This window comes from Limulus polyphemus, unplaced genomic scaffold (assembly GCF_000517525.1).
Source record: "Limulus polyphemus unplaced genomic scaffold, Limulus_polyphemus-2.1.2 Scaffold27, whole genome shotgun sequence".
NCBI classification, from domain to species: Eukaryota; Metazoa; Arthropoda; class Merostomata; order Xiphosura; family Limulidae; genus Limulus; species Limulus polyphemus.
The window spans coordinates 1,421,620-1,447,534 of NW_013665637.1; the positions used below are offsets into that span (position 1 = coordinate 1,421,620).

Sequence of the window (25,915 nt, forward strand, 5' to 3'; positions counted from 1 at the left end):
CGAAAAATTAGGTGTCTATTTACTTGTGACCACTCAGTGTAGATACTCTTTCTTTTGGCGCATTTCATTGGTTATATTTATAGGCGTGTAGAGACTTTCTAGAAATTTCACTTTTATATAACAATACTGATGCTAACACAAGTGTTTACCTACACATATATATTGTTGTTTTTTATTCTCGAAATTCTACAATTTTGGAGAATAGGCGGGAGTTTTGCAATACATATCTAACACTACAAGATATGCATGTTTTTAAATATAAACTTTATCTAAACAATGTGGATATTAAAATAAATACATAACAACAAATTCGTTACAACTTCCTCCTTAGAGAATCAAAAATTGGCGTTAGACAATTTTTAACTAAGACATAATATATATATATATGCACAACGATTTGATACACAATAGCCCAGTCCTCTGAAGCTGGCACATCTGGTGGTCTCCATTTCCTCAGGAGCACATCACTTTTGGAAAAATAACCATTTGGAACTTTCTACAATTCATCCTTTGGGAGTGCATATTTAAATAGTGAAGAAATCTGCAGATCTTTTTCTTGTTCAGTGATCAGTTTACTTTTAGTAAACGGAACTTCACCAGGTCAATCAGATCCTTCATGTCCATCGTTGCTCCTCACTGTGGAATCATCAGTGGGACAATTATCCACAAGATCCTCGTCAGATCCAAAAATTGTCTGAGACAAATCTGTAATATCATCTTCTGAATCCATGTCTGTTGTTTGTTTTTGGCTTAATTTCTTAGCCTGAGCTCGAGTCAGCACATGAGGGAAACACCTTAGTATTCTCCTCAACTACAACATCATCTTTAGATGAAACAGTGATTGGCTCATTAACTATTTTAGGTTCGGCAATAACCTTTCCCCCAGCCAAATCGTTTCCCAACAATAATGATACACCCTTAATTGGCGGAGTAGGTCTTACTCCAACCACAAAACTAGGTCTGATGCAAAATAAATATTATGAACAGGAACATTAACAAAGCCACCCTCAATACCCTGAGCAATAACATTGGCAGATCTCGAATCTAAAAGCAATACATCTTCTAACAACAATGATTGAGTCGCCCCAGTATCACGTATAATACGTATGGGTATGGGATTGCCAGTGTCACTTGTCAAAGACACAGAACTAACAGATACAAAAGGTCTAAATTCCTCTCTGATTACATCAACCTTTATATCAGTTGCCATATCAACAACACCGGGTGATCTGGTGAAACTATGTCCATGTGTGCACACAAACACACTGGGTGTTGCCTCCTTTTCTTCTTCAAACACCAACAATCGGACATAACATGACCAGGATTTTACAAAAATGGCAGACAGGCCTTGACTGTTTTAAAGAAGTTTTATGCTGACTACCAAAAGATATCAAACTAGAGGAGCTGGATTTCTTAGAAGAATCCTCAGCTTTAGTGGATTGAACAGATACGGGTTTTCGTTGAGATGGTAGGAATTTCTTTTGATGAAAGTGTTTTTATGTGTTAAAATGTAGTCATCGGAAAGAGTGGCTGCTTCCTGTAATGTTTCAACTTTTTTTTCATCTATGTATGTTTGAGGTCATCACGTGCACAACGTTTAAATTCCTCAATTAGACATAATTGTCTTAGTTTGTCGAAACTATTGCCAAAATGCATCGAATTACATCATCGATCAAAATAAACCTCTTTTTCATATGAAAATTCCATATAAGTTTGATTATCTTGTTTGTGATAACCTCGAAACTTTTGGAGATAAGCCTACGGTACTAACTCGTATGCTTATCATAATTCGTGCAGTATTCTAGAGAGATAACAGCATAAGCTTCTTGTGCTTTACCAGTAAAAACACTTTGTGATAATAATGACCATTTTTCGATGGGCCATTCCATGGTTAGGGCAACCTTCTCAAGATTTTGGAAATATTTATCAACTTCATTTTGATTGAACAGTGGTACTTTAACACATCGATTAAGTTCAAAGTTGTCATTTTGCCTTGGTCGATCAGTGTTGAGTCTAATTTCCATTTCTTTCAACCTAATTTCTTTTTCGGCTTCAAGGCAAGCTTTTTCGAACTCGAGATGTTTATTTTCGCTTTCAGCTTCAACACGAGCTTGATCCTTCTCGGCTTTGGTACAAGCTTGTTTGAGTTCCAGTTGTTTAACTTTTAGTTGGATCTCTAATTTATCTTTATCACTCAACTCCGATTGGCTAGTAGGGACACTAGAGTATTTCACTAATGCTTCCTTAGGCAACAAAAACATGATCAAATAATATTTTGATAATACGCATTTTAGTTCATTTTTTATCATTGATCTTTTAACTTCTAGTTCTAAAACTTTGGAATTTCGAGCAATTCATTTTTGTTATATTCTTCTAGTTGTTCAAGGGAAGGTGCTTGAAGAAAATCTTGATAATCAGACATAATCAAATCTTATTGGCACTGATAAATACACATTCAATTGTGATTTAAATTTTAATTTAGATCGAATTTTGTCTTCAGATCCCAGACGAGCCCCCAATTTATTATGTTACATATTACAATTTTGAATAGTCTGAAGCCGAGTTAATTGATAATTTAAATTTAGTAGTTAAATTGTACTTTGGATTTAGTAGTTAAGTAAAAGCTCATATTGTTAGTTAATGATACTTGCCAAAACGATTGATACACACAGTTTTCTTTTTTTACACAAATACGTTTTAATATACACACAACAATACAATTTACAACAACAGTTATTACAAATAGTTATTACAAACAATGATTTATAAACAAAAGTTTCACAAACTTACAAGCAATATAAAGTCTTCTTTCTAGTCTAGAACTTCCTTGATATCTTATTGAAGGTTCACGATGAGCGAGTTAATTACGAGTTGATGTAGGTACGATTCCCTCAACAGAAAGCTAGCTAGCTTTGTCCTTCGTTATTCACCAGCCACACACGCCGAATTTTCCACGTTCAAGTTGGGTAATGTTTATGTAAAAGTACTAATGTCCGATGAGAATCCACTGAAGTTAATGATTTGTAATGTTCGAACTTGTTAAATGTTCCTGTTCAAATATCTTAAGTTTTCCGATCGATAAACTTTATAACAATCACAGTTATAGTTTCTAAAGTTTATAGCAAACTAATAATAGATACTCTTTCTTTTGGTTATATTTATAGGTGTATAGAGGCTTTCTAGAAATTTCACTTTTACGAAACAAAATTCACGCTAACACAAGTGTTTATGTACACACGTATATTGTTGATTCTTACTATCGATAATATTCTATAACTTTGGAGAATAGACGGGAGTTTCGCAATACATATTTAACAGTATAAGCTATGTATGTTTCTAAATATAAATTTAATCTAAAGAAACACTGATATTAAAATAAATATAATATAACAAATTCGTTACAACTATAGTATTTTCCCCAAAACTCCTCTTCATGCTCAAACAAAACTTACCCACAATAGTGTATTTGTTGGCTCCCATTTTCAATTCATCATCGTTCTTCAGCCAGGAGACCTTTGGAGTAGGTACACCAGCCACATGACACTCCATTTCAGCCAGTTCTCCAGGAGAACGAGACTGAAGTTTAGGGATGACGTGAACCTCTGGTAGAGCTGTATATGACAAGTAGAATGGTACAAATAATGAATTTATGGCATTTTTGCACTAAGTTTAATATTCACAACGAACTGTGCTTATATAAATATATATAGTATAAACATTAATGTTAACTACCATATTATAGGTAAAATATTTACAACGCCCCTATAATCTTACACCATCATTACCGTTGTCTCTACGACACATAATCAATAACTGTCATTCTTTCAAATCTCATTTTCAACCTGATGATGACCTAAGGAGATCAAAACATTGTTATTTGTTTTGTGCTTTTCAAATAAAAGTTTTCTATACCAATATCAACCATCTGTACTATATATTTACTTCAAGTGAGTTCCTTGTCATCATGCCCTTATAAATGTCTTGTGGAGTTGAAATATAGCCAGAAAACATTTTCCCAAACAGACAAACAATTAAGCATCTCTTCTGACTCACTGAAAGTTTTGTACAGAGTATAAACATAAAATGTAGCACTGCAGCTGCTTTCCTTGATGTTCAAAAAACCTTTGACTCAGGCTGGCATGATAAGATATAAATTGGCTAAAACTGTAGTTCATAAAATACATCTCAGATTTTTTAAGTATCTGATCTGTTAAGATCAAAGGAAACATAACCGATTATGTCTGCTGGAGTGCCTCATGGTTCTGTCATCAGCATCTCCTTTATATCCTATACATTAATGATTTATACTTACCACACAAAGTACAATCACACATACAAGACTACTAGGTTGTTGATGATATTGCAGTATGGTGTTAATCAAAAAGTCTCTTACAAGCAGTCAAACATTTACAGCATCACTTCAATCAAATACAGATTTGGTGCTCCAAATGGAGAGTGATAATAAACATAGCTCATATTTTTCAACAGAACAATAGGCAGAAGATAAAAAGAAATAAAACGGGTTCAAATTAAAATCTACAAAAATACAATAAAAGTGAATGAAACAGCAAAATTCCTAAGCATTACATATGACTTTAAATTAACATGGACTAAACATGTCAACAATATCATAGTTAAAGCCATACCTCACTTGAATATCCTCACTTGAAGCTCTAATTATTTACATTTACCAATCAAAACCAAACTCTTAATGGACAAAGCACTCATGTGTTCAACCACAGGATATAAAAGTATATCTTAATACATTAGACTAAAATTACCTCAAATTACAGAGAATTCAAATAAAATAAAACATGAATAATAACTAAACCACCCAGATACACAACCTGCCAAAGAAATCCATAGGTCTACTGAGCTCTTTTATATAATTTAAAGGACAGATTTTTAAATTAGGAAAAAAATTTAAAACTAAACACAGACAACATTTGATCTCTTCCTTTCCTCTATTAAACAGTATTCCTCCAGGGTGGCAAATAATCCTCTCACCTTATGACTTGTGTTAACAGAAATTCTTGTGTTTTTGCTGAGAAAAGCGATACACACACATTTTGGATATTGTGACTATTGTAGAATCAGGAAGTTACTTACCACAGTATCCACTGGGAGTACCTAAATCCCTAAGTGACTATTGCAAATAGTGATACTGCCAACGTTTGGTACTACCCACTGCCTGGAAAGTGAGTTATAATCAAGTAACATAAATACAGGAATGACTAATGACACACAAGAAGGTCATCAAGGAACAGAAAATCACAAAAACACATCAAACAAACAGAAGTTCCAAAGCCCCCTCTCAATCTTAGATAAGGTTCCCTGTAAGATTTACTTTCATCCTACTACTAAAATGACTACTCCAAATCCTTCTCCTCATCTTATCTGTTTTTCTCTCTTACCTTTCCCTCGTAAAACTTTACTATAAGTTCCAAATTCCTCCTACCTCCTGTAAATCAAACTAAAAAACCCAGTTATCTAACCTTTCCTTGAAGGGTGAAGCGGAACTGCTACTATTGAATATCCTTTACCCCAGAATTCCTGCTTTTTTGCTTCAGTGAAGACATTGCTGATGATAGACATGTTTTTATTTATACCAAAATGTAAAATATACACGATTTTCTATACAAAATGTAAAGTACTAGTGTCATAATATATCTATTTCTGAAGTACATTTTTAAAACTAATTAACTAATCTGTAGAGGGAAGAAGTTTAATGTGTAATGCTTTTTCAGTAATACAATATGATACCGTTACATCAAGTAACCACTAGTTTTGTTTTTTTTCATTGGGTTTGTGTTTTGATACATATTAACAAAATTATAATTATAACAGATAAATAGTTTATTGATCACAATATAATAAATTTTAATTTTTTTGTTTAGTAAACACAGCATAGATTGAGTGTGTGTGACTAAACTTGGGGCATGATGGTGTGGGAAAAAAACATACATGGCCTAGCTTACTAATGAATGAACATTTGCTGTAAATTTCTTATCAATGCTATACGTGTAGCTACCAGTTTGGCCACCAATTTTTATTTTATTCCTCTAAGTTGCACTGTCAATCCTATTTTGGCCACATTTTTTCACACCTAAGGTGATTTTGATTAGATATCATGACTTTTTCAATATACACCAACAAACCACAGCAAGTAAGAAAGTGACACTCGATAGAAACCAACATTAATTAGAGGATCACAACCTTATTATTCAGAACAGACCCAACTTTACAGAACCAACCAGATTCTTTAAAATATATGGTGGTAGTTTTTCCTCTCTAAAACATTGTTAATAACTTCTTTTATAGTAACACCATGGAATCTAGATTAACAGTTTCTTGTCATCACCTACACACACTGAGTATACCTATATTAAGTACCATTATTTAAGCTAATTGCTAAAGCTAATATCATGTGATGCTAAATGCTCTTTAATTAGGAGAATTTCCTAAAATTTAGAAAATTTGTGCTTAATAGTTGGCAATGAATAATAAAACCATCCACCCGTATGATTCTTTTGAAGATTTGAGTTAGAAACTGTTAATCTAGTTTGCTTGGCCTAACCAATACTTTTATGTATCTGCACATGCTTTCACCCTATAGTTTTGTTGCTCTAAATTAGCCATATTCATTCCAAATGAAAGAAAACTTAGGTGAAGCTGTAGTAAAAATTTTAAGACTAATAGCTCATGTGATGTTTTGCGTAGGCATGAGCAAAATTTTTGAACAAAATTGAGCAGTTATATGTGGGCTAAATTTGACACCTAATTGTAAGATGTAATGATATATTGGTGTACCAAATTTGAAAAAAATCCATAAAAGTTTGCTCTTCCATCAAATAAAGTTTCTGTACTTTTGATGCAAAGAAGAAAAAAAAAAGAAAGAACTTCAATCAAAATTGGAGGTTTTATATCTGGTAAATTTCTTAATGGATTGCCTTTGAATTTGGTATGTGAACTAATGGTCCAGTAGAGCACATCCACTGAAAATGTGTTGTTATGACAGTGGAAGTCACGTGACGCTGGTAACACGTCATGAGTTTCTAGAAGGATCATAACTGTTCCTGGCAACTCTAGTCTTTTCTAGGCGCCCTCTATTTTAGTATATAAGCCCGGCAAATAAAGCGGAGATAATAACTGCAGATAGACAGATATAGAAACAGATAATTGAGTCAAGCGAGCGTTAGTGACCATAAGTAATGTGTGTGAATCATTGTGAATTGTAGCATGTGTTTAAGTTAAAGTGACTGTGGAAATTAAATGCATTACAAAGTTTGTAACGAGAAAGAATAAACTAGTTTTAATCAAGAAGGGACTTGTATTGCTGAAGTCACTCGGAAAGAATTTTTACCGGAAATTATCAAACAAGCAGATACATAACAGTGTGATGGTTTGGAGTAACAGAGTCTGAGCTACAGAAAGTGGAAAATTGCTAAACTATCCCTCCTGTTATTAACACACAATGGGTCTTGCAGGTTGTTTTGGCCATGTGACACACTACTTTGTGTCTTGATACATGTCTAATTATGTTGTAAAAATGGCATTGTAAATAACAAATTATATGTACTGTGTTTAGTTTTTCCGTTTTGATATTTTAACTTATTTATATCTACATTGACTAATTTTTTCAGCACAACAATCTTTCTCCAAACTATTAGAAAAGTTTAGAAAAAGTTATCATGCATTTATTTTGAACCTCTTACTTTGGACATGCAGTACATGAGTCTGGAAAATGTCTCTGTTCCTTTGAGCATAGCATGTGTAATTTCCTCCATGTACTAGTTGAACATTGGTCAAGTACAGGGAACCATCCACAAAAACCTATGAAGTACACAAGTTAATTTTTTTTAATATTTTTAATTTGGAGGTGAAAGTTATGTATAATTATAGTTTATTTTATGTAAATGAATATATATAAACATGACATACTTCTATCTAAATATTAAAATATGACAAATATCATAAGCATTTGCAAAGTACTTCATAAAATAACTGCACATCTAACTTGAAGCATACATATCCAAGAGAACTGTTCAATAATGTAACAGATTCAAATTTTAAGTATTTCGCTATTTTAGAAACAGTGCAATGACATGAAAATTATGTCATGTTTTACTACAACACAACTTTCATGTTGTCGTTTTTTTGTTTGGATCATATCATCTTGAACATTTGGTAAATGGAAACGAGATCAAACAAGATGATTTCATTAACTCTGAGCTGGTTAAGACAAAATTGGGAAGTATAAAAAAGCATAAGGCTCCTGGGCCAGATAATATTTCCCCAAGGGTTTTAAAGAAGGTTAAAGATTGGATATGTGAGTCACTTGCTACTATTTTTTGTCAGTCCTTGAATAGTGGGAAGGTACAAAAAGATTGGAAGTTAGCTAATATAACTGTTCTTGTCCCAGTAATTATAGACCTATTAGTCTTACATCAGTTGTGGAAAAAGTTTGGAAAGTCTGATAAAAGATGCTATGCAAAGTTATTTAACAAAGTTTAGAATTTTATTGGATAGTCAACATAGTTTCAGTAAGGGAAAATCTTGCCTTACAAATCTTTTGACATTCTTTGAAAAGGTTACTACTTATGCAGATGAGGGTACGAGTGTAGATTTGATGTATCTAGATTTTCAGAAAGCATTTGACAAGGTGCCACATATAAGGCTTGTAAAAACATGTATCTCTATAGGTGTGGGGGATAAGTAAGTATATTAGATAGCAGAGTAGCTAGATGGAAGAAAGCAGAGGATTGTTACAAATGGAGTTCAGTCACAAGTGGGGTACCTCAGGGTTCAGTCTTAGGACCTTTGCTCTTTTGATTTACATCAATGTCATAGATGAATGAATAGTCAATAAATTAATTAAATTTGCAGATGACGTTAAGATCTTTGGTGTTGCTAGCTTTGAAAATGATGATACTGATTTACAAGAGGATTTAGATCATTTAGTGAGTTGGGCAAATAAATGGAAAATGGCTTTTGATTATAATAAATGCAAGATGATGCATGTGGGTTATCATAATTTGAATTGTAAGTATAATTTGGATGGGAATAATCTTAACAGTGTTATGAAGGAAAGGATCTTGTTGTAGTGGTTGATCAGTCTCTAAAGCCATCCAAGCAGTGTGCTGTTGCTAGTGATAGGGCAAATAGGATTTTAGGTTGTATCTACAGAAATATTGAATACAAGTCTAAAAAAGCTATAATTTCATTGTATAGGTCATTGGTTAGGCCGCATTTGGAGTATTGTCTTCAGTCTTGGGCTCCTTACCTTAGGAAAGACATTGAATTGTTGGAAAGGGTTTAGAGAAGGGTTATTGGAGGGGATGGAGGGGTTGTCATATATGGAGAGGCTGACATCTCTCAAATTGTTTTCTCTTGAAAAAAGAAGAGTTAGGGGGATTTGATTGAGATGTTTAAGATTGTAAAAGGAATTGATAGTATTGATGCATCATATTATTTCATGATTAACAGTGAGAAAAGTAGGGCTAGGGGACACAAATATATATTTTGGCAAGGAAGGTATCATCTTCAGCCAAGACAGTTTCATTTTTCTAACAGGGTGGTTAGCCTTTGGAATGTGTTGTCTTAGGATGCTGTAGAGGCAATAAATTTAAGTGAGTTAAAGAAAATGCTTGATAAGTATATGAATGATAAGGGCTGGCTTTAAAATTGTTTCTTAAATATTTTAGTTTAGTTTAGAGGATTGAACAGCCAAGATGGACCAATAGATCCCATGTTGTTCCAAACCATTATGTTACCAACTTCATACACTCAGAAACAACATCATTCCTTTCTATGGTTTTAATGTACTAGAGTGTAATCAGAGATTAATACAACCTGTTTGACAATTTTTATTTAGTTTATCTAAGGTTTGAAGGTATATTGTATATTACAGGCTATAATATATAAATATATATATACATATATATAAATAGCTTTGAATTTTTCTGCCTTGATCATAATTACTAAAAAAATCTTCATAAACTGTTTACTTTACATTGACTTATTATAAATAGGAGATAGGTAAATAGCTATTGAAAAAACGGACTAGTGACAATAAATGCATTACATGTATGTAAAGTTATGGAAAATTAATATTTCCAAATTAAATGTAGCTGACAAGCTAAGTATCCAATACACTGATTTTTTAATTAATACCTTAAAATATCAATTTGTAATCTATGTATATTAAAGAAATTAATGAAAGTGTAATGTTTGTTATATTAGGTTGTTTGTAAACTCATATGGGCTATTTGTCCTTTATTTAGCCTGGTATGTGGATATAAAGTAATTTCCATGACATTAAAACATAAAAATACGTTTAATTCTATTAATACATTCAATGTCTTAATTTGTTTTATTGCTTCATAAAATGCTTTTCTTTCTAATTTTCACATAGGTGATTTAGGAGTTTTATAACACATATTTATATACTCATCCATATGAGGCTAACAGACATGTTTTAATTATATATATGATTATTTTAAACATTTTCCCACAACTATATGGAATGCAAATATAATCAATTCCATTTAATAATGATATTCCATTGCAAATATGATTTAATGATTACAAAAAAGTTTAAATGACCATTTATTTATGTGTGATATAATATCAGAATAACACAAAAAATAATAAAAATGGCATCATTCTTTATTATCCCAGTACAGGTTTCAAGTTAGAAGAATGTATGATAACATTTCAACTAAACATTTGTTGTATACCATTTCTGCCAAGGCATTTTTGTTCAACACTAGATAACTTAAGTAGTGTTTCAGTTATGATTTTGTATGTTATACCCCAACCATCCTGATAAGCTCTACTGATATTGAGAAAAGGCCCTTGTTAGCAGTGGGACATAACAAACAAGACAATAGCTCAAGAGGTATTATGCACTTTTACTTATAGTAAGAATATTCTAATATCACACATGTTACAACTAAATGCCAAGCTCCACCAGTGAAGTCACTGATTCTGCAGCCTGACCTTTATTTCATCTTCATTGAGTATTGAGAGATCAAGATTATTCCTTTCCCACACAATAGGAGGGGGTGGGGTTCCACTGACATCACACTTAATCTCCACATTATCTCCAACACGAGCCATTACATGGTTGACTTCAAGTGATTTATCCAAAGATACAACAGAGACACCTAGTAACAAAAGTAAATACATTCATTACTAGTGCTGTACAACAGTACAGTATTTTCCAATTTTATTGTTATTATCTTTAAAAATGTTTGTCAGATCTGCAACATATTCCCAATTTTTATGATAATCTGTTCACTTATATATGAAGATTTTTTTCTTTATTAATGAGCCTAATGTTTTCTCAGTTTTTATGGGTTTTATTTATCATGAGCTCCTCAAATTAATGTTTGTCTAAGAAGTGCAATTTTAAATTTATATATTTTTTTTATCTTTTGTCAAATAGTATAGGAAAGCTAAAAGTTCTCTCCAAGAAGAAGAATTACTATGATATTATACTTTATGTTACCACATCTTTCAAAGGTACATATTTTTATATATTCATAACATCTTTATTTTTTGCTTTCACTAATGAATGTTTTTTTTTATAGTTTAATGTTAATTTTATTGAATAAACATTCTGCCTCATAGAATTTACTCAGAGAAGAAATGTTTAAAGCTTTTGTTATTGATCATTATTAGATACTGGAAAAAGAAAATTTGAGTTTATCTTTTAGTTCATAAATCAAAGCAACTGGTAGTATTATTTTTGTGTTTGTGGTTTAGGGTCACCTTTATTGTATAAGAAATAAAAGTTTAAATACACTTCAATCCTCAAGTATTGAGTCATTTTCTGCATCATATTATATTAAAAATATATAATTTAAAAATGTGCATAACCATTTGTAAGTGCATTTACTTAATGGTTTCTAAGGGTTAGTGAGTAATGGTTAAAGGGTTTGAAACTGTACAAATGTTTACCTCTCACATATAGAAGCTAACTAGGAATACTATAAAAACATATGAGTGAAAGTAAGGAATGTATAACAATGTGTCACCATGCTATATCTGCTTTAGCCAATGCCAACCTTCATCCAACACTGAGGCTCATCAGGTCAACTAGGAATCAACAGACACAGTAATGGTTGAGATGCTATTTATCAAATTTCATGAACCACAACTATTATGGTGTATACTAGATTGATATGGTAAAGTGTAGAGAACATTAGCATATGTCAAAGGTTTTTATTAAGTAACAACATATTTATGATTAGAAAATATATGTCTGGAAAGTGAATAAGAAAATTAAGCAAGAGAGAGAAATGGATATTTTAAAAAATACCAATAAGGTTTACATTTAGAAACATTATATTTCTTTAACAGTTTAAGTTCAAGTTGTAGAAGGATACTCATCCAAAATATATTGGCTTTCAGTATATGCCATAAAAAATAAAGTTAATGTTTCAGAATATTTCTTTCTAGATGTATAAACATATACTTTAAGAAGGTAACAATAAGATGAAGCCAAAATCTATCATTGGATATATCAGGAGAGACAACGCTCATTAGAAAAATTCTTCTTTGTAAGTGTATCCTCAAATACTCATCCTATATTAATGTAGTGAACATATCTTAACTTTTGGAACCTGTATTTTTAATTATATTTTATAAAACATCAAATATATCATCTACCAAAAACAAGAACAAAAACTATTTATCAAAGTTTGATAAAAATAAATGAGCAAGATCATTGTCATTCATGCAAGAAAGCAATTAACTTTGAAAATGTTTACTGACCACCAACTACAACGTTAACCTTGTGTGCATGGGTGGGGGTTAAAGTGCACAAGCCATGACATTTGACAGATTATCATTCAATATGGTATTACATATTTGATGTCAGTTATCAACTATTAATTTTACTATACATTGCTGGTTTAGTGACAGATTGGGATAGAGAGGAGTAAATATATATATATATATATATATATACCAGATACAATATTCAGAGATACTGAAAAAAACAGTAGATATGTAGATGTTATGCAAATGCAATATGCAAACTATATGAAGAACAAACTAAATTTATTCTTCATGTGAACAACACCTTGTGCTCTGACTTGTTGGAGTCTCAGTCAGACTGATATTGTTAATTCACTGACATATCTTAAAACACAAATACCTTTGTAACTCTATTGGTTTTTGTCTACAACAGACTTGTACATTTCACAGAATTATAGTCAATATTTCCTATTCAATACAGGGTTGGTCCAATGAACTGAACCCATGCACATTTGGTTAAAGATAATTTAAACTATATTGTATTTCCATGTGATTAGCTAATGTAAGACACCACATTCAATCACCCTATATAGAAAACAATACAACAATGAAGGGTGAGAAGCAGAAAAAGCCAAATCACTTACTGTATAACTTACTAAAGGCAAGATAAAACTCATTGATATCCAATTTGCCATCGTGATTTGTGTCATCATAAAGCAACATGTCTGCCAGTATGCAAACAGTGGACAGGTGGCCAAGATGATCTCGTTCACCAGCTTGCCACAATTCTTCAGCTTCTAAATATCCATTATTGTTTTGATCATAGTGAGAGAACATGATGCTGACAAGGTACTCATTTCCTGTTTGTTGACAAAATCATACAAATCATTCTATTTTATGAAAATTGCTTATCAAGAAATAAGTTAATATTTACTGAGACATCAATAAGTTCATCTAGTTTTATTTATAGTGGTTGGATATATTGCAGCATGTCTTCATTAATTTTTAGTTCTTTCAATATATACATGTACTTTTTTGTTGAAATATTAAATATTTGCTAAATTCACATCTTGTTCTCAACAATTAATGTCATTCAGTTTATAAGAAAAATAGATATATAAATCTTTTTGTTATTAATTCATAAAGTTGTACAATAAACATTTAGTGGGTACTTTTAACATTACAATTCACATCACTGTCCTTTTGAAATTGCTGTTAAGTGGCAATTAGCTCAAAGAACAAATTTTAACATACCCCTTCCCGATTTTTTGTTATCCATTAGTTCATCATTGTTAAATAATAAAATATTTTCCTTCATGAAGTCGTATTCCTGTTGGACACATTCTCTAACTGTTGTTTCAGGCTCTTTGGTTGTAGTGGAGACTTTAAGTTCTGGTTTCGGTAAATTAGTCCATAGAACAGGGGTGTCTGTCCTGTTCATCTGAGATGTGGTATATCTGTGCTCTTCTGTTGTTGTTTCCTGTGATCCTAGTCAGTGAGTGAAAGAAAGAAAAAAAACACCAGATCTTTCATTAAAGATTAATGAGAACATAACAAATAGGGTATGTGATACTGGTCATGGCAGATATTTGAATAATATCTAAAAACACTAAAAATGAAGGTGGTATTTTATCGCAAACTTATAATCTGTATTTTCAAAGTAAAAATGAAATGTCACTTAAACCAAGTTTACTCTTGTAAACTTCTAATGAACTCACATTTAAATACCTATAGAAAACTTTAAAAAATTCTGGTTGACATTAATTATATTTCTGTATATATAAAAAAGCTATTGGTTTTTCAAATTACATTTTATGCACTTCATAATTAAAGAAAATTTTAGATTCTAGAAAATAGAAGTATGATTGTACTTGTTTAGTGATATCTTTTAGGTTTTGTTCTTAACATTTTTTCACTGCTTCAACTATTTGAGTAATTATAGAAACATGCATTTTTATTACCTAAATAGATACATATACTTTCCCAAGATGGTATTTAATGCTAGAAGTTATAAGACTGTATTTTAGTTTACACAAATAATTTAAAAAGTAAGTTTGTATATTTTCTGACTTTTGTTCATTAGAAAAATTTTAATAAAATCTATTGCTTTTTGCTTTATAAAATGGCTGAAAGGTGGCCTAATGTCATTTGTGTACACTACTTTATTTAACTTGTACACAGTGCACAATATTATGTAATTATGCATTATAAATTAAAAACTGTTTAGTTTGAAGACATCAACAGTTTAAAATTAGATATATTATGAAAATTCATTATTAAGGCAGTAAACCACGTTTGTTTGTTTGTAGTTAAGCACAAAGCTACACAATAGGCTATCTGTGCTCTGCCCACCATGGGTATTGAAACCCGGTTTCTAGCATTGTAAGTCCACAGACATACCGCTGTGCCACTGGGGGACCCTACCTTATGAACTTCAAGTTATGTTTCAACAATAAAATGTTCTCAAAGAGAACATTACATACCTGATCCTTTTCAATAATATTTTTTTATGTGTATTTCAAGAACTTCTTACATTTATATTTCTTAAATAAATAGTTTAAGAAGTGTTGGTGATCTTGCAGAATGAAATTTTCTCAAGTGGATGTTTGTATAATGGCATGCTATACTACATATTACATAGCCCTCTTGTTAACATACAATTTTTCAAAATTTTCATACCTGCGAGTGTATGTGATTGCAACTCAGAATGTGGGCCACAGAATTCACTAAGTTCCATTTGTCCTAGATACCTATCGTTATGGGATCACATATGGTTTCTAGTGGGAAGATTGTATTTTCTATATACAAGTGAGAAATGATCTTTGTGGAAGGTCAGGATGTAACCTCCCATATTTTTCAATGGGAACGACTAACAGTCATGTGGGTAGGACACACAAACATCCCAAAAAAAATGATATTATTTTTTCATTTGATAATTATGCAAGATTCTAAAAAATCTAACAGTTCTTACACATAGACCACCAGTAAAAGTGTATCTCTTGTGCACTTGTCTTGCCTTTGATTGTTTTTATGTATTGAATAAGAATTGTTTCATTTTGTTACACATTGCATCCAGTCTCTTCCACTTTCCAAACTCAGCTAAGATAAAAAAAATTATGATTGGTTCCATAATACATATTCTGTCACACCTCCTGTTGTCACACCATCTGAGAGTAGCCAATAGAGACTGGAAGTTCCAGTTGTAGAAGCCTGAGCTGTTTCACTGGGAGATGAGACAGTAGGCACCAACTTGTGAAGTTAGTGATCCATGGGGCAGTCATTAATCTCCATGATGAGGGGTATACTGCCAGGGTGACCACGAGTCACAGAGAAAGCTGGGGTTTTGGGGACATCATGGGTGAGATGCCATAGGTATCTCACCATTCTGTCACCTAAGGACATGTATTTGATGCTTGTTTGAATGTAGGGGTCTCTGATTATGCACATAACACTGTATTCTTAAATTTAGGAAATCTCAGACTTGTGTTGTTCAAAAATCTCTGGGAGAAATATTTATGCCACCCTCACAATTCTCTGTGGTCAATGCTAATCAGATTTCTTCCTCTACATTTAAGGGTACATCCAAGAAAGATGTCTGGACAGCTTCTTTACATATTTTAGATAGGCAGTACAATGTCTGATGCTAAATCTGTATGGTTCAGTCCTTGAATTAATCAAACATTTGGATAAAAAGGAAAATGCCAAAAATACTTATCAAGATAGCTCTGGTGATTTGACAAGATGCTGAACATGTCCTACCTCTTGACTGTTCAGCTGGGATTCATTGCCAGACAAACGGTTAGGACAGTCACTGATTGTAAGATCAGAGATTGAAAATAAGTGGCAGTCCAAGCTATTAATTTGTGTTTCTCTATGAAATGTATGCACTGCAATATGTGATTGCCATTTGCCTATCACAAAGTTAGGGTAGTTTGTTAATTGCAAGGTTAATGGGACTAAAAGGGCATTATGACTTACTTTTCAAGCTATCAAGCAGAGTTTCATTATGGGGTATCTACCAGATTTTGGGTGATAGATGATTGATTATTACATAGTTAGAAGACCTGATATCAGAAGATGTAATGCCTAGGACGTCAACAGTTTGTTCAATGGAGGATGATTGCTAAGAGTTCCAAAACTAGAGTGAAAGTGTATTGTGACGCTTACTTTCTGAGCTATCAAGCAATTTCCTGATTCAAAATGTCATCTGACATTTTGCATGAATCATTCACCCTATTTAACTCAGTAGCAGTGGAAGTTATATGAAGCAAACTGTGTGATGCTTCCTAGACTCTCTCCAGTACACTTAAAGATGTATGTATAACTCCTGTATTGAGGGAATTGTGTTCTTTTCCAGCACAGAATATGAATCTAAGTGGAATAGTCTTTATTTCATTATATATATGCTTGTACTTATTTTTGTGTGACACCAACTGAAGTGATGGATCAACTTTAGTATGGCAATACAATATCTTTATAGTTCAGCTACTAGTGTTGGCAGTCATATAGGACAGTAAATGTATATCACTGTAGAATATTATATTTAGCACGGGTTGGTCGAAATGTTTATTGATATATGCTGTATTGACAACATGAATATCAATCCTGGCTGCAAGTAGTTTAGCTGAAAAATTTTAGTTCGGTTAAATTCTGCTGCTAATTATTTATTTTATGATGTTCACAAAATGAGTTCAGTTTAATATTTCATGAGTGGCAGCATGTTATGGTGCTATAAGTATTGAGATGTAGTGTGTGAAGGTAACTTGTGGTGGTTGTCATGTAAATTTGGTATAGGACAGAGGCAATCTTTCTTGATGTAATGTTGAAATAGGTGTATATGACAATATACATTTATGAACAAACATATATGTGTATGTGTGGTTTGCACATATGTATGCAATGTTACACAAAATCATTCATGAGTTTTTAACAGATTACTCATTTACACTGATAACGGAACTGTCAAGCAGCACATGAATGTAAACTATAGGATTTGATTTGGATATCAAGAGCAAGATGTTAAGTGAACTATTATTTCTGATCTGTAGAGTATTATTTAAAGATAAAGTGCAGCTGATACTTTCATTAATGCTTGTGAGAGAATTATTAAGTTTTGACACTGAAATAGCCAGTAGGTAGTGGATTTTCATTGAAGAGAAGAGTAACAAATAGACTCACACTACATTTGTGAGAAAATACGGTTTGAGCTGGTACTTTTTATAGCAGTAGGGAAAGATGTTTCATTTGGATTGCGATAGATTATACTTGTGAAGAAGTTTTGGGACAACATGGGATATTGGTCAATCTTGGCTGTTCCATCCTCTAAACTAAATTAAAACTATTAATAAATAAATTGAAACAATTTTAAAGCCAGCCCTTATCATTCACATACATATCAAGCGTTTTCTTAAACTCACTTAAATTTACTGCCTCCACAACATCTGAAGGCAACCCATTCCAAAAGCCAACCACCCTGTTAGAAAAATAAAACTGTATTAGCTGAAGGTGACTCCTACCCTGCCAAAATTTATATTTGGGTCCCCTAATCCTACTATTCTCACTGTTAATTATGAAAAAAGATGATGCATCAACACTATCAATTCCTTTTACAGTCTTAAACACCTCAATCAGATCCCCCTAACTCTTCTTTTTTCAAGAGAAAACAATTTGAGAGATGTTGGCCTCTCCACATATGACAACCCCTCCAATAACCCTTCTCTAAACCCTTTCCAACATTTCAATGTCTTTCCTGAGGTAAGGAGCCCAAGACTGAAGACAATACTCCAAATGTGGCCTAACCAGTGACCTATACAATGAAATTATAGCCTCTTTGGACTTGTATTCAATATGTCTGTAGATACAACCTAAAATCCTATTTGCCCTACCACTAGCAACAGCACACTGCTTGGATGGCTTTAGAGACTGATCAACCACTACAACAAGATCCTTTCCTTCATAACACTGTTAAGATTATTCCCATCCAAATTATACTTACAATTCAAATTATGATAACCCACATGCATCATCTTGCATTTATTATAATTAAAACCCATTTTCCATTTATTTGCCGAACTCACTAAATAATCTAAATCCTTTTGTGAATCAGCAGCATCCTCTGCACAGCTAGCAACACCCAAGAACTTAATATCATCGAAATTTAAGTAGTGTATTGACCATCCCTTTAGAACTTTAAGCAATCAGAAGTAATTTGACCTTACATTTTAAAAGTCTGTAAAACATTTGGCTAACTTGCTCAGTCATCTAACCAGTTTTTGTTGCTGATTGTTCATGCTTTAATTTGCTGTCATGCAGGGAGAATTCAGCAAGAACTACCTCTTTGGTGATATCTCCAACTACCCAGATGTCCCAAAAAACCCAGGGCCCAGCTTCACCTTTACCTCAGCAGAGATCATGAAAGAAAAAGCATTGCTAGCTGACAATCAGATGAGTGGAATCTGACTAAGGCTACTACTGGGTTGATCTTGAAGTCTCTTGAGATACCAGAAACCTTTGAACCACCCTTGACATCTAGGCTGACAAAAATTGGATCAGCTAGGACATTCTGAATGCTTAACCTACCAAAGAAGCCTAGTCTGCCCTTAACTGAACTCATGGCACCAATGCCATAACTGATTCCAATACCCATTAAAGTAGAGACAAAGGAAAGATTAGAACAATGCCACAAGACATTGGAGAGCTTCGTTGGAGGATGTACAGTAATGAAAAATAACCATCATCAGATTTTATGGGGTCATTACACTAACAAACATAAGAAGACTTTCCCATGGCTGATGACCATTTAATTCCTGGAAAACTCCAACTCCAGTGAGTCAGGTCACAATTACACCAGCAAGTAGATCATTGACCATGCTCCCATTATATCCAAACAAGCCTGATCATGTTAGCCTGTCAGTGCTTAGCTAGAACTCCCAATAATCCTGATGACCATCTGTTAGATACACATGACTATATATTTTAAGTTTAATACAAGAGTATTATTTACGTTGTATAGTGTAAACGTTAGAATAAGTTATTTTTAGAAGTGATAGTTATGGCAAGTTTGCTCAAATAACTGTTTATGAATCATTTGTTGTGTAGTTCAATTGTTGTGAATTGACGTCATGTTACTCGAACCTTCAGAGTTTTTCTCTTTGCTTTAAGTGAGCATTGTTACATCATACAATCTCCTAGTTTGTAGAAAGTTCTAAGCCTCAGTCGGAATATGTATATATATACGCAACTAAGTTAGTGCAAGTAAGTAAGTTAGTGAAATTAAAAGTGAAAAAAGTGAAGTTAGACTGGGTGATTGTGAGTTTAGCCATAAAGTGTGTATAGTGGTGATTTTTTAAAAGTAATAATCGCAGATTGTATTGTAATAACAAAGCAGAGAAGAAGAATTTGTCTTGTCAAATTGGGTTGTGAAGTAACTGAACCAGCCTGTGTGGGCTTTTGTTGTAAGAGAGAAATATTTAAAGCTCTAGATACAACAGTATTTAACTGGTGTAACATAAGTGAATATATCACTGATTACATTCTGATAACAGTGTAGAGGAGAATAATTTGTCTTGTCAAAGACTATTCTAAGGTAATTAAAGCCACCACCTATGTGGACCTCGACGAAAAATAGACAATTATTTGAAGCTCTCGATACAATTGTGATAACCACCAGTGAAACAAAATTTTCTACATACCTTTATTTTGAATATAATATTTTAAAACAAGAGGATTGTGTGCTTCTGTTTATTGTTGAAATATATTACCAACAAGTCACAGACGCCTGCTGTAAATAATTGTGACTCTATATAAACCTGACACCATCACTTCGAAACCTACACCTCTTGTGGTACTGTCTGGACCAAGCTATTTACCAGATGGAGGCTTTAACACTATACAACAGAAAAGAGGATAAATTGCAATGAACCACCAACACAGCTGGCAAGGGAGATGCAGCAACTATTACTGAGCTGATCCAATCCCAGAAGGCCCTGGCAAAAGCCAAAGAGATATCTGTCAGACATCTGCAACCAGAAGGTAATCCACTGATACACTGGACAATCTGCTGTCTAGACTTAAGTGAAGGTTAAGTTTGTTTCTTTGTAATTAAGCACAAAGCTACACAATGGGCTATCTGTGCTCTGCCCAACACGGGTATCGAAACCCGGATTCTAGCGTTGTAATTCGCAAACATACCGCTGTGCCACTGGAGGGTGTGAAGGTTAAGGTTTTCTAACTTCGAATTGCCTGGTAAACATATGTACGGGTATATCTGTGAATAACTTTCCATCTGTTGTATATATTTCTGTGCACAGAAAGAATTACTAGTCACTCAAAGTTTGTTTATTCTTATTTTGTATCATGATATGCAGGATCATTTGTACATATGTAAACATGCTTATGTACTCCATGATGTGATACTAAAAGGTTTGATTTAAGTCTGCATTTTGTAAAAGTGCTTCTGACATTGTATCATTTCTTTTTGCTGAAGGATGCTTTTCTGTATAAGGACCATTACATACTTTAAGTTTCAGGATTTTAGTTAAAGGTTTTATTTTTAACTATTGTAATGACACCATTAAATTCGTTTTTTATTCCATTGAATGATTTATCATTATATTTCGTCATGTATTCCTGTGTTATTAAACTGAATGATACCTATATTTAATGTTATTTTGTGATATGAAATTATAACTTCTATCTGTGTTAACAGGCTCATCATTGCATTCTTGTAACTTTATTTTGGATTTATAAAATTCCATTTGTAGAGTTATATTCTTTGCTTTATTTGTCTGCTTATCCTTTAAGTGTTTTATAGGATTGAGAGTAAGTTACATCACTTTTCTTTACCAATGCACAAATTTATGTAATAGGATTTAAATCTTAAAGTTAGGGATGACCAAAATGCCCAGAGGGTAAAGTGGAAAGAACAGGTTTAATATGCAGATATCTTAAGTGTTTCCTACCCATGTGGTTAACAAATAATTTTTCAAGATTTTCATATATAGATTTATTTTAAGGATATAACACAGATCACAGGTCATTAAAAGCTGCTAATATCCTTTTGCCATATCTTCCAATTTTTCTGTGTCATTCACATGTGGTATCACATATACTTTTTAGTAGAAATATGTTTGTAAGGATAAACTTCCTCTGTAGAACTGGGCAATGATCTTTTCCAGTGGTAGGACAGGTGATGTCCTTAGGTTGGAACCACCCTTATTTTTCGATGGGAATGACCAACAGTCATGTAGGTCATGTTCTAATTACAATAGCATTATTGTTTCGTGTATATAATGCTGAATTTTCTCAGTATGTAATAGTTGTTACAGATAGACCTCCAGTAAATGGGCCATCTCTGGTGCACTCGTCGTCTTTCACTGTTTTTGTGCAATGAATAAAAATAATTTCATTTTGTTACACATTGTGTCTAATCCCTATCAATCTTCAAGCTCAGTCCAAGTCAAAGAATTCATATTTGCTCTATAATACATTTTCTATCTAATCTCCTGTTGTTTTGCGAATCTTATCGATTACAATTACGGGAAAATCGTTCTCCTGCGAATACTACAATGAATAATTTCTTAGTATGGAGTATCTAGATCAAATATTTCTTTAAACGTTTAATATCAAAATATTGTTACGTCTCCGTTCGTTCGTTAATTTTCCGTAAATTCGTTCCGACGAAACTTTAGCGACACAAGACCTTTCTTAAATAAAACTGGTTTATTCTTTCTGAATATAACTTTGCAATACACTTAATTTCAACAGTCGCGCTATAACAAACGCTATAATTCTCAATGAACGTCTCACGTGCTCGACTCAACAATACTCCGTTCAATTATCCATTGTTCTCCCGTCACGTTGTGACCGTCTTATATATACCAGATACCCCGAATCTAGTAGTCTCCCGACAATTCACGAAGGTTCGAGAAGGACGTGGCGTGATACTGGTCACGTGACCTCGCTGACGCAACAATATTTATTTATATAGTAGATGGTTTAAGAAAAATAACACAATTTCAAGAAGTTAAAATGAAAAATAAAGTATGTGCAAACCTAGCATCTTACTTTTCACTATTATGTGTATTTTTTTTTTTGCTAGAATTAGAAAACAGATCTTCAAATATTCCTGCTTAGATAAATTAAACCTTATAGTTAGTGTCAGAAACAATTAAGTATTTCTCTTTGGTGGTTAAACATAAGTTTAAGGGTTTAAGATGTTAAAAATCGGTTTTAACACCCGTGGTGGGCAAAGCACAGATAGCCCATTGTTTAGCTTTGCGCTTAACAACAAACAAAATTTTTTTTTCACTCTCCCGTTTTGTAACTTGATGAAATACGCGAGAGCGGCGTTGTTGCTTCACATACAATAAACGATGAACTCTTCTTAATCTTACAAAGCTGCGACTTAAAATTAATTTAAAATGCTTAAGGTCTACAAATTTATTCATTTGTTAAACCTCTATATTACTCAATTGCAAAGGTGTATATAATCTTATTTAGTTATTTACAAACATTCCAATTACCTCTTTTCTTCAAACACCCTCTTTTGTGATCGATTCGGATAATTTTATCTTCGAGACAAGCTGCTCGATGTAACTCACAATGACTGTTGTAGAAATTCCCGTCCGTGCCACACACGGGTTTATTGTGATGCTTGCAATACAGTCGACAAATACACACCGCTTGGCCTGCGTCGCTTACTTCACACTGTCGACCCACTCCACATGTCACAGCATCACAAGGATCTTTCAAAAAAACAACAACAAAAAACGGAAACCATTGCTGATAATATGAATTGCGTCAGAGCATAAGTAAATTCAATACGTTAGTACACCTACACTTTTATTAATATAGTATATTGCAGTAAAAGCAATCAATCAATATATTACACATGATATTTTATATTGAAAGAAATACAGTTTATTTCGATTGATAAGTAGAAATATTTAATGTCTCACTTTGTATTTTTCATTTTGAGGCTGGGTAATGAATATTTAAAGTATTTTATTTTGTAAAATAAAAGGCATAGCCATTTTACTTTTTGGGTTTGAAGTTAAGCACAAAGCCACACAATGGGCTATCTGTGCTCTGCCCATCACGGGTAGTGTAATATATAGTGCTTCGAACAATCAAGATGAAGCGCTCGTGACTTCTAACATCGCGTTGGGATAGTAAACAAAAACAAATACAGAGGGTTCAGGAAGTTCAAGGGATATTGATCTTATATTCATGATCATAATACTAATAGTATGTTTTTGTTACTTACTTTACACTTATTATACATACCCTATCAAATATTAAGCACATTTTCCAAATTTAACAAAATATAGATTAATAACATTATCTAGCTTCTAGCTACTGTCATTTAAAGAAAGCATCGCAATAAAATATTAATTCAACTACATTTGGTATTCTCATCATGAACGGTGCTACATAGGTTAAATGACCAGGTCAGAGATCCTTAATTTTCAGTTACAGCTATCTCTAATTTAGAACTCTTGACCAGAAGGATGGCAAATGGTTAGCAGCATACGCCGCCTGTTATGTCGCTATTCTTAACCAAATAGCGGATTTAATGCCATAATTTTAACAGTTCCACAGCCTGGACGGTGTTCAGCGCTATATCACGGATTGAACCTTGGATCTTCCAATTTGTAGCTCAGCACGCTAACCACTGGACTACGCTTGGCTCGGACAATCAGATGTAAAAATGCAAATCTCTCAACATCATGATGTGATGAAACACGCTTAAAATAAGTTATTATTATTATTTTTATTTGTCCTACATCTCTTCATCATGAATATGTAATAATATAATTCAAACGAACTTTAGTCAGTAATACGTTTTACTGTCAGTTTATTGTAAATGTTATGGGATGTTATGGGAAATAGTCATGCTAACAAAGGCCTCATGCATTATACAAGAGTACTGAATCGTTCTTCGACAAATTCCGTGCCAAAATTCTTAATTGGCAAACTGAGAGTTCGTGCTTTAAACACTACCAGAATTTTGGTCTTTCGTTATAGCGTGTGAATTACCAGCAAGTTTATTCTGTTAAATGTTAATAAAGGGCGAAACTAAAAGGCGTTCATGGTGTGCTTTTACTGCGATCCATTTAGTTCAGAATTTAACATTCGTGACTATGTTGCAAACACAAAAAAAGTGGTTAAACATAAATTATCTCTTCTCAACAGAAGCCTACTAATGAATTAGGTTATAATGAAGTCTCTCATGACGTTTCATGGTGGTAATTAGACTACGTTTCTTTAAGCTGTAACACAATCAAGATAAGACGAACGTTCTTAAACAAAATGACACTTATGAAGATGCTATAAAATACGCAGAATTAACAAACGTTAACGAGAGGCCAACAATGCTAGGGGAAACTATAGCCTGAGAAACAAAACAAACGTGAAGTCCACGTTTTCTACTCTTGTTGGTAATTAGTGTGCAATTATATAGCACTATTTATTGCCCTTAGAATCAACTCTACTACACCAGGAAGATGGAAAACAATCAGTAAATATAATTATGTAATCAAATGTGTTTATGTAAGAAGCTATGTGAAGCAGGTCGAGGATATAGATTAGAAAAATTTACGCATAGAAAATATGGGCAGAGCAAATAAGTGACGTGTAATTTAGAGTTTCCATCAAAAAACGTATTCAGGTTAACTTGTAATATCTCCTCTGTTTCTGAACATAATAATTAAATGATATATCTGTTAGAATTAAAATGTTTAAAAATTGCTTTTACTTTTTATATCACATTTTCAAGTTTGTTGTGTTTATATAGCTGTTATATTCAAAATAGGTGTTTGTTGAGAGACGATTTAGCATAACACTATATAAAATAGAACAACCAAAATAAAGCTGAATGTTTGAATCATATAAATGTATTTGGTAAAGATTTCAGGTGTTTGTGCTAGTTTTTAAGTATGATTAATGTTTATTACAAAACTATTAGGTCGTCAAGAAATTAATGTCGCGTTTTGGTACACATTTACCCCCCCCCCCAAAAAAGCGTACATCACGTATAATAGTTAAATGAACCGCCTAAATATCATGTTAGTGTAGCCTATATAACATGTAAAGTTTAGTACACTCTAATCCCCTATAGTGATGGCACACGACGAGACACATATTTGGC

The 25,915-nt window shown here is 32.9% G+C and overlaps 1 protein-coding gene across 5 annotated transcripts in view; it reads right to left on the minus strand.

Moving 5' to 3' along the window:
* LOC106459428 (follistatin-related protein 5-like) overlaps positions 1-25,915 on the minus strand; it is a 133,904-nt gene that overhangs the window by 23,049 nt on the left and 84,940 nt on the right. For 4 of the 5 annotated variants that reach the window (XM_022386054.1, XM_022386062.1, XM_022386066.1 and 1 more), the window contains exons 4-9: positions 23,289-23,510; positions 14,020-14,253; positions 13,410-13,625; positions 11,002-11,168; positions 7,716-7,833; positions 3,453-3,611 (exon numbers count right to left, since the gene is read on the minus strand). In XM_022386054.1, coding sequence (XP_022241762.1) covers positions 3,453-3,611; positions 7,716-7,833; positions 11,002-11,168; positions 13,410-13,625; positions 14,020-14,253; positions 23,289-23,510 — 1,116 coding nt within the window. The remainder of the gene's footprint in view (positions 1-3,452; positions 3,612-7,715; positions 7,834-11,001; positions 11,169-13,409; positions 13,626-14,019; positions 14,254-23,288; positions 23,511-25,915) is intronic. The other variant, XM_022386075.1, reaches the window with a different exon arrangement.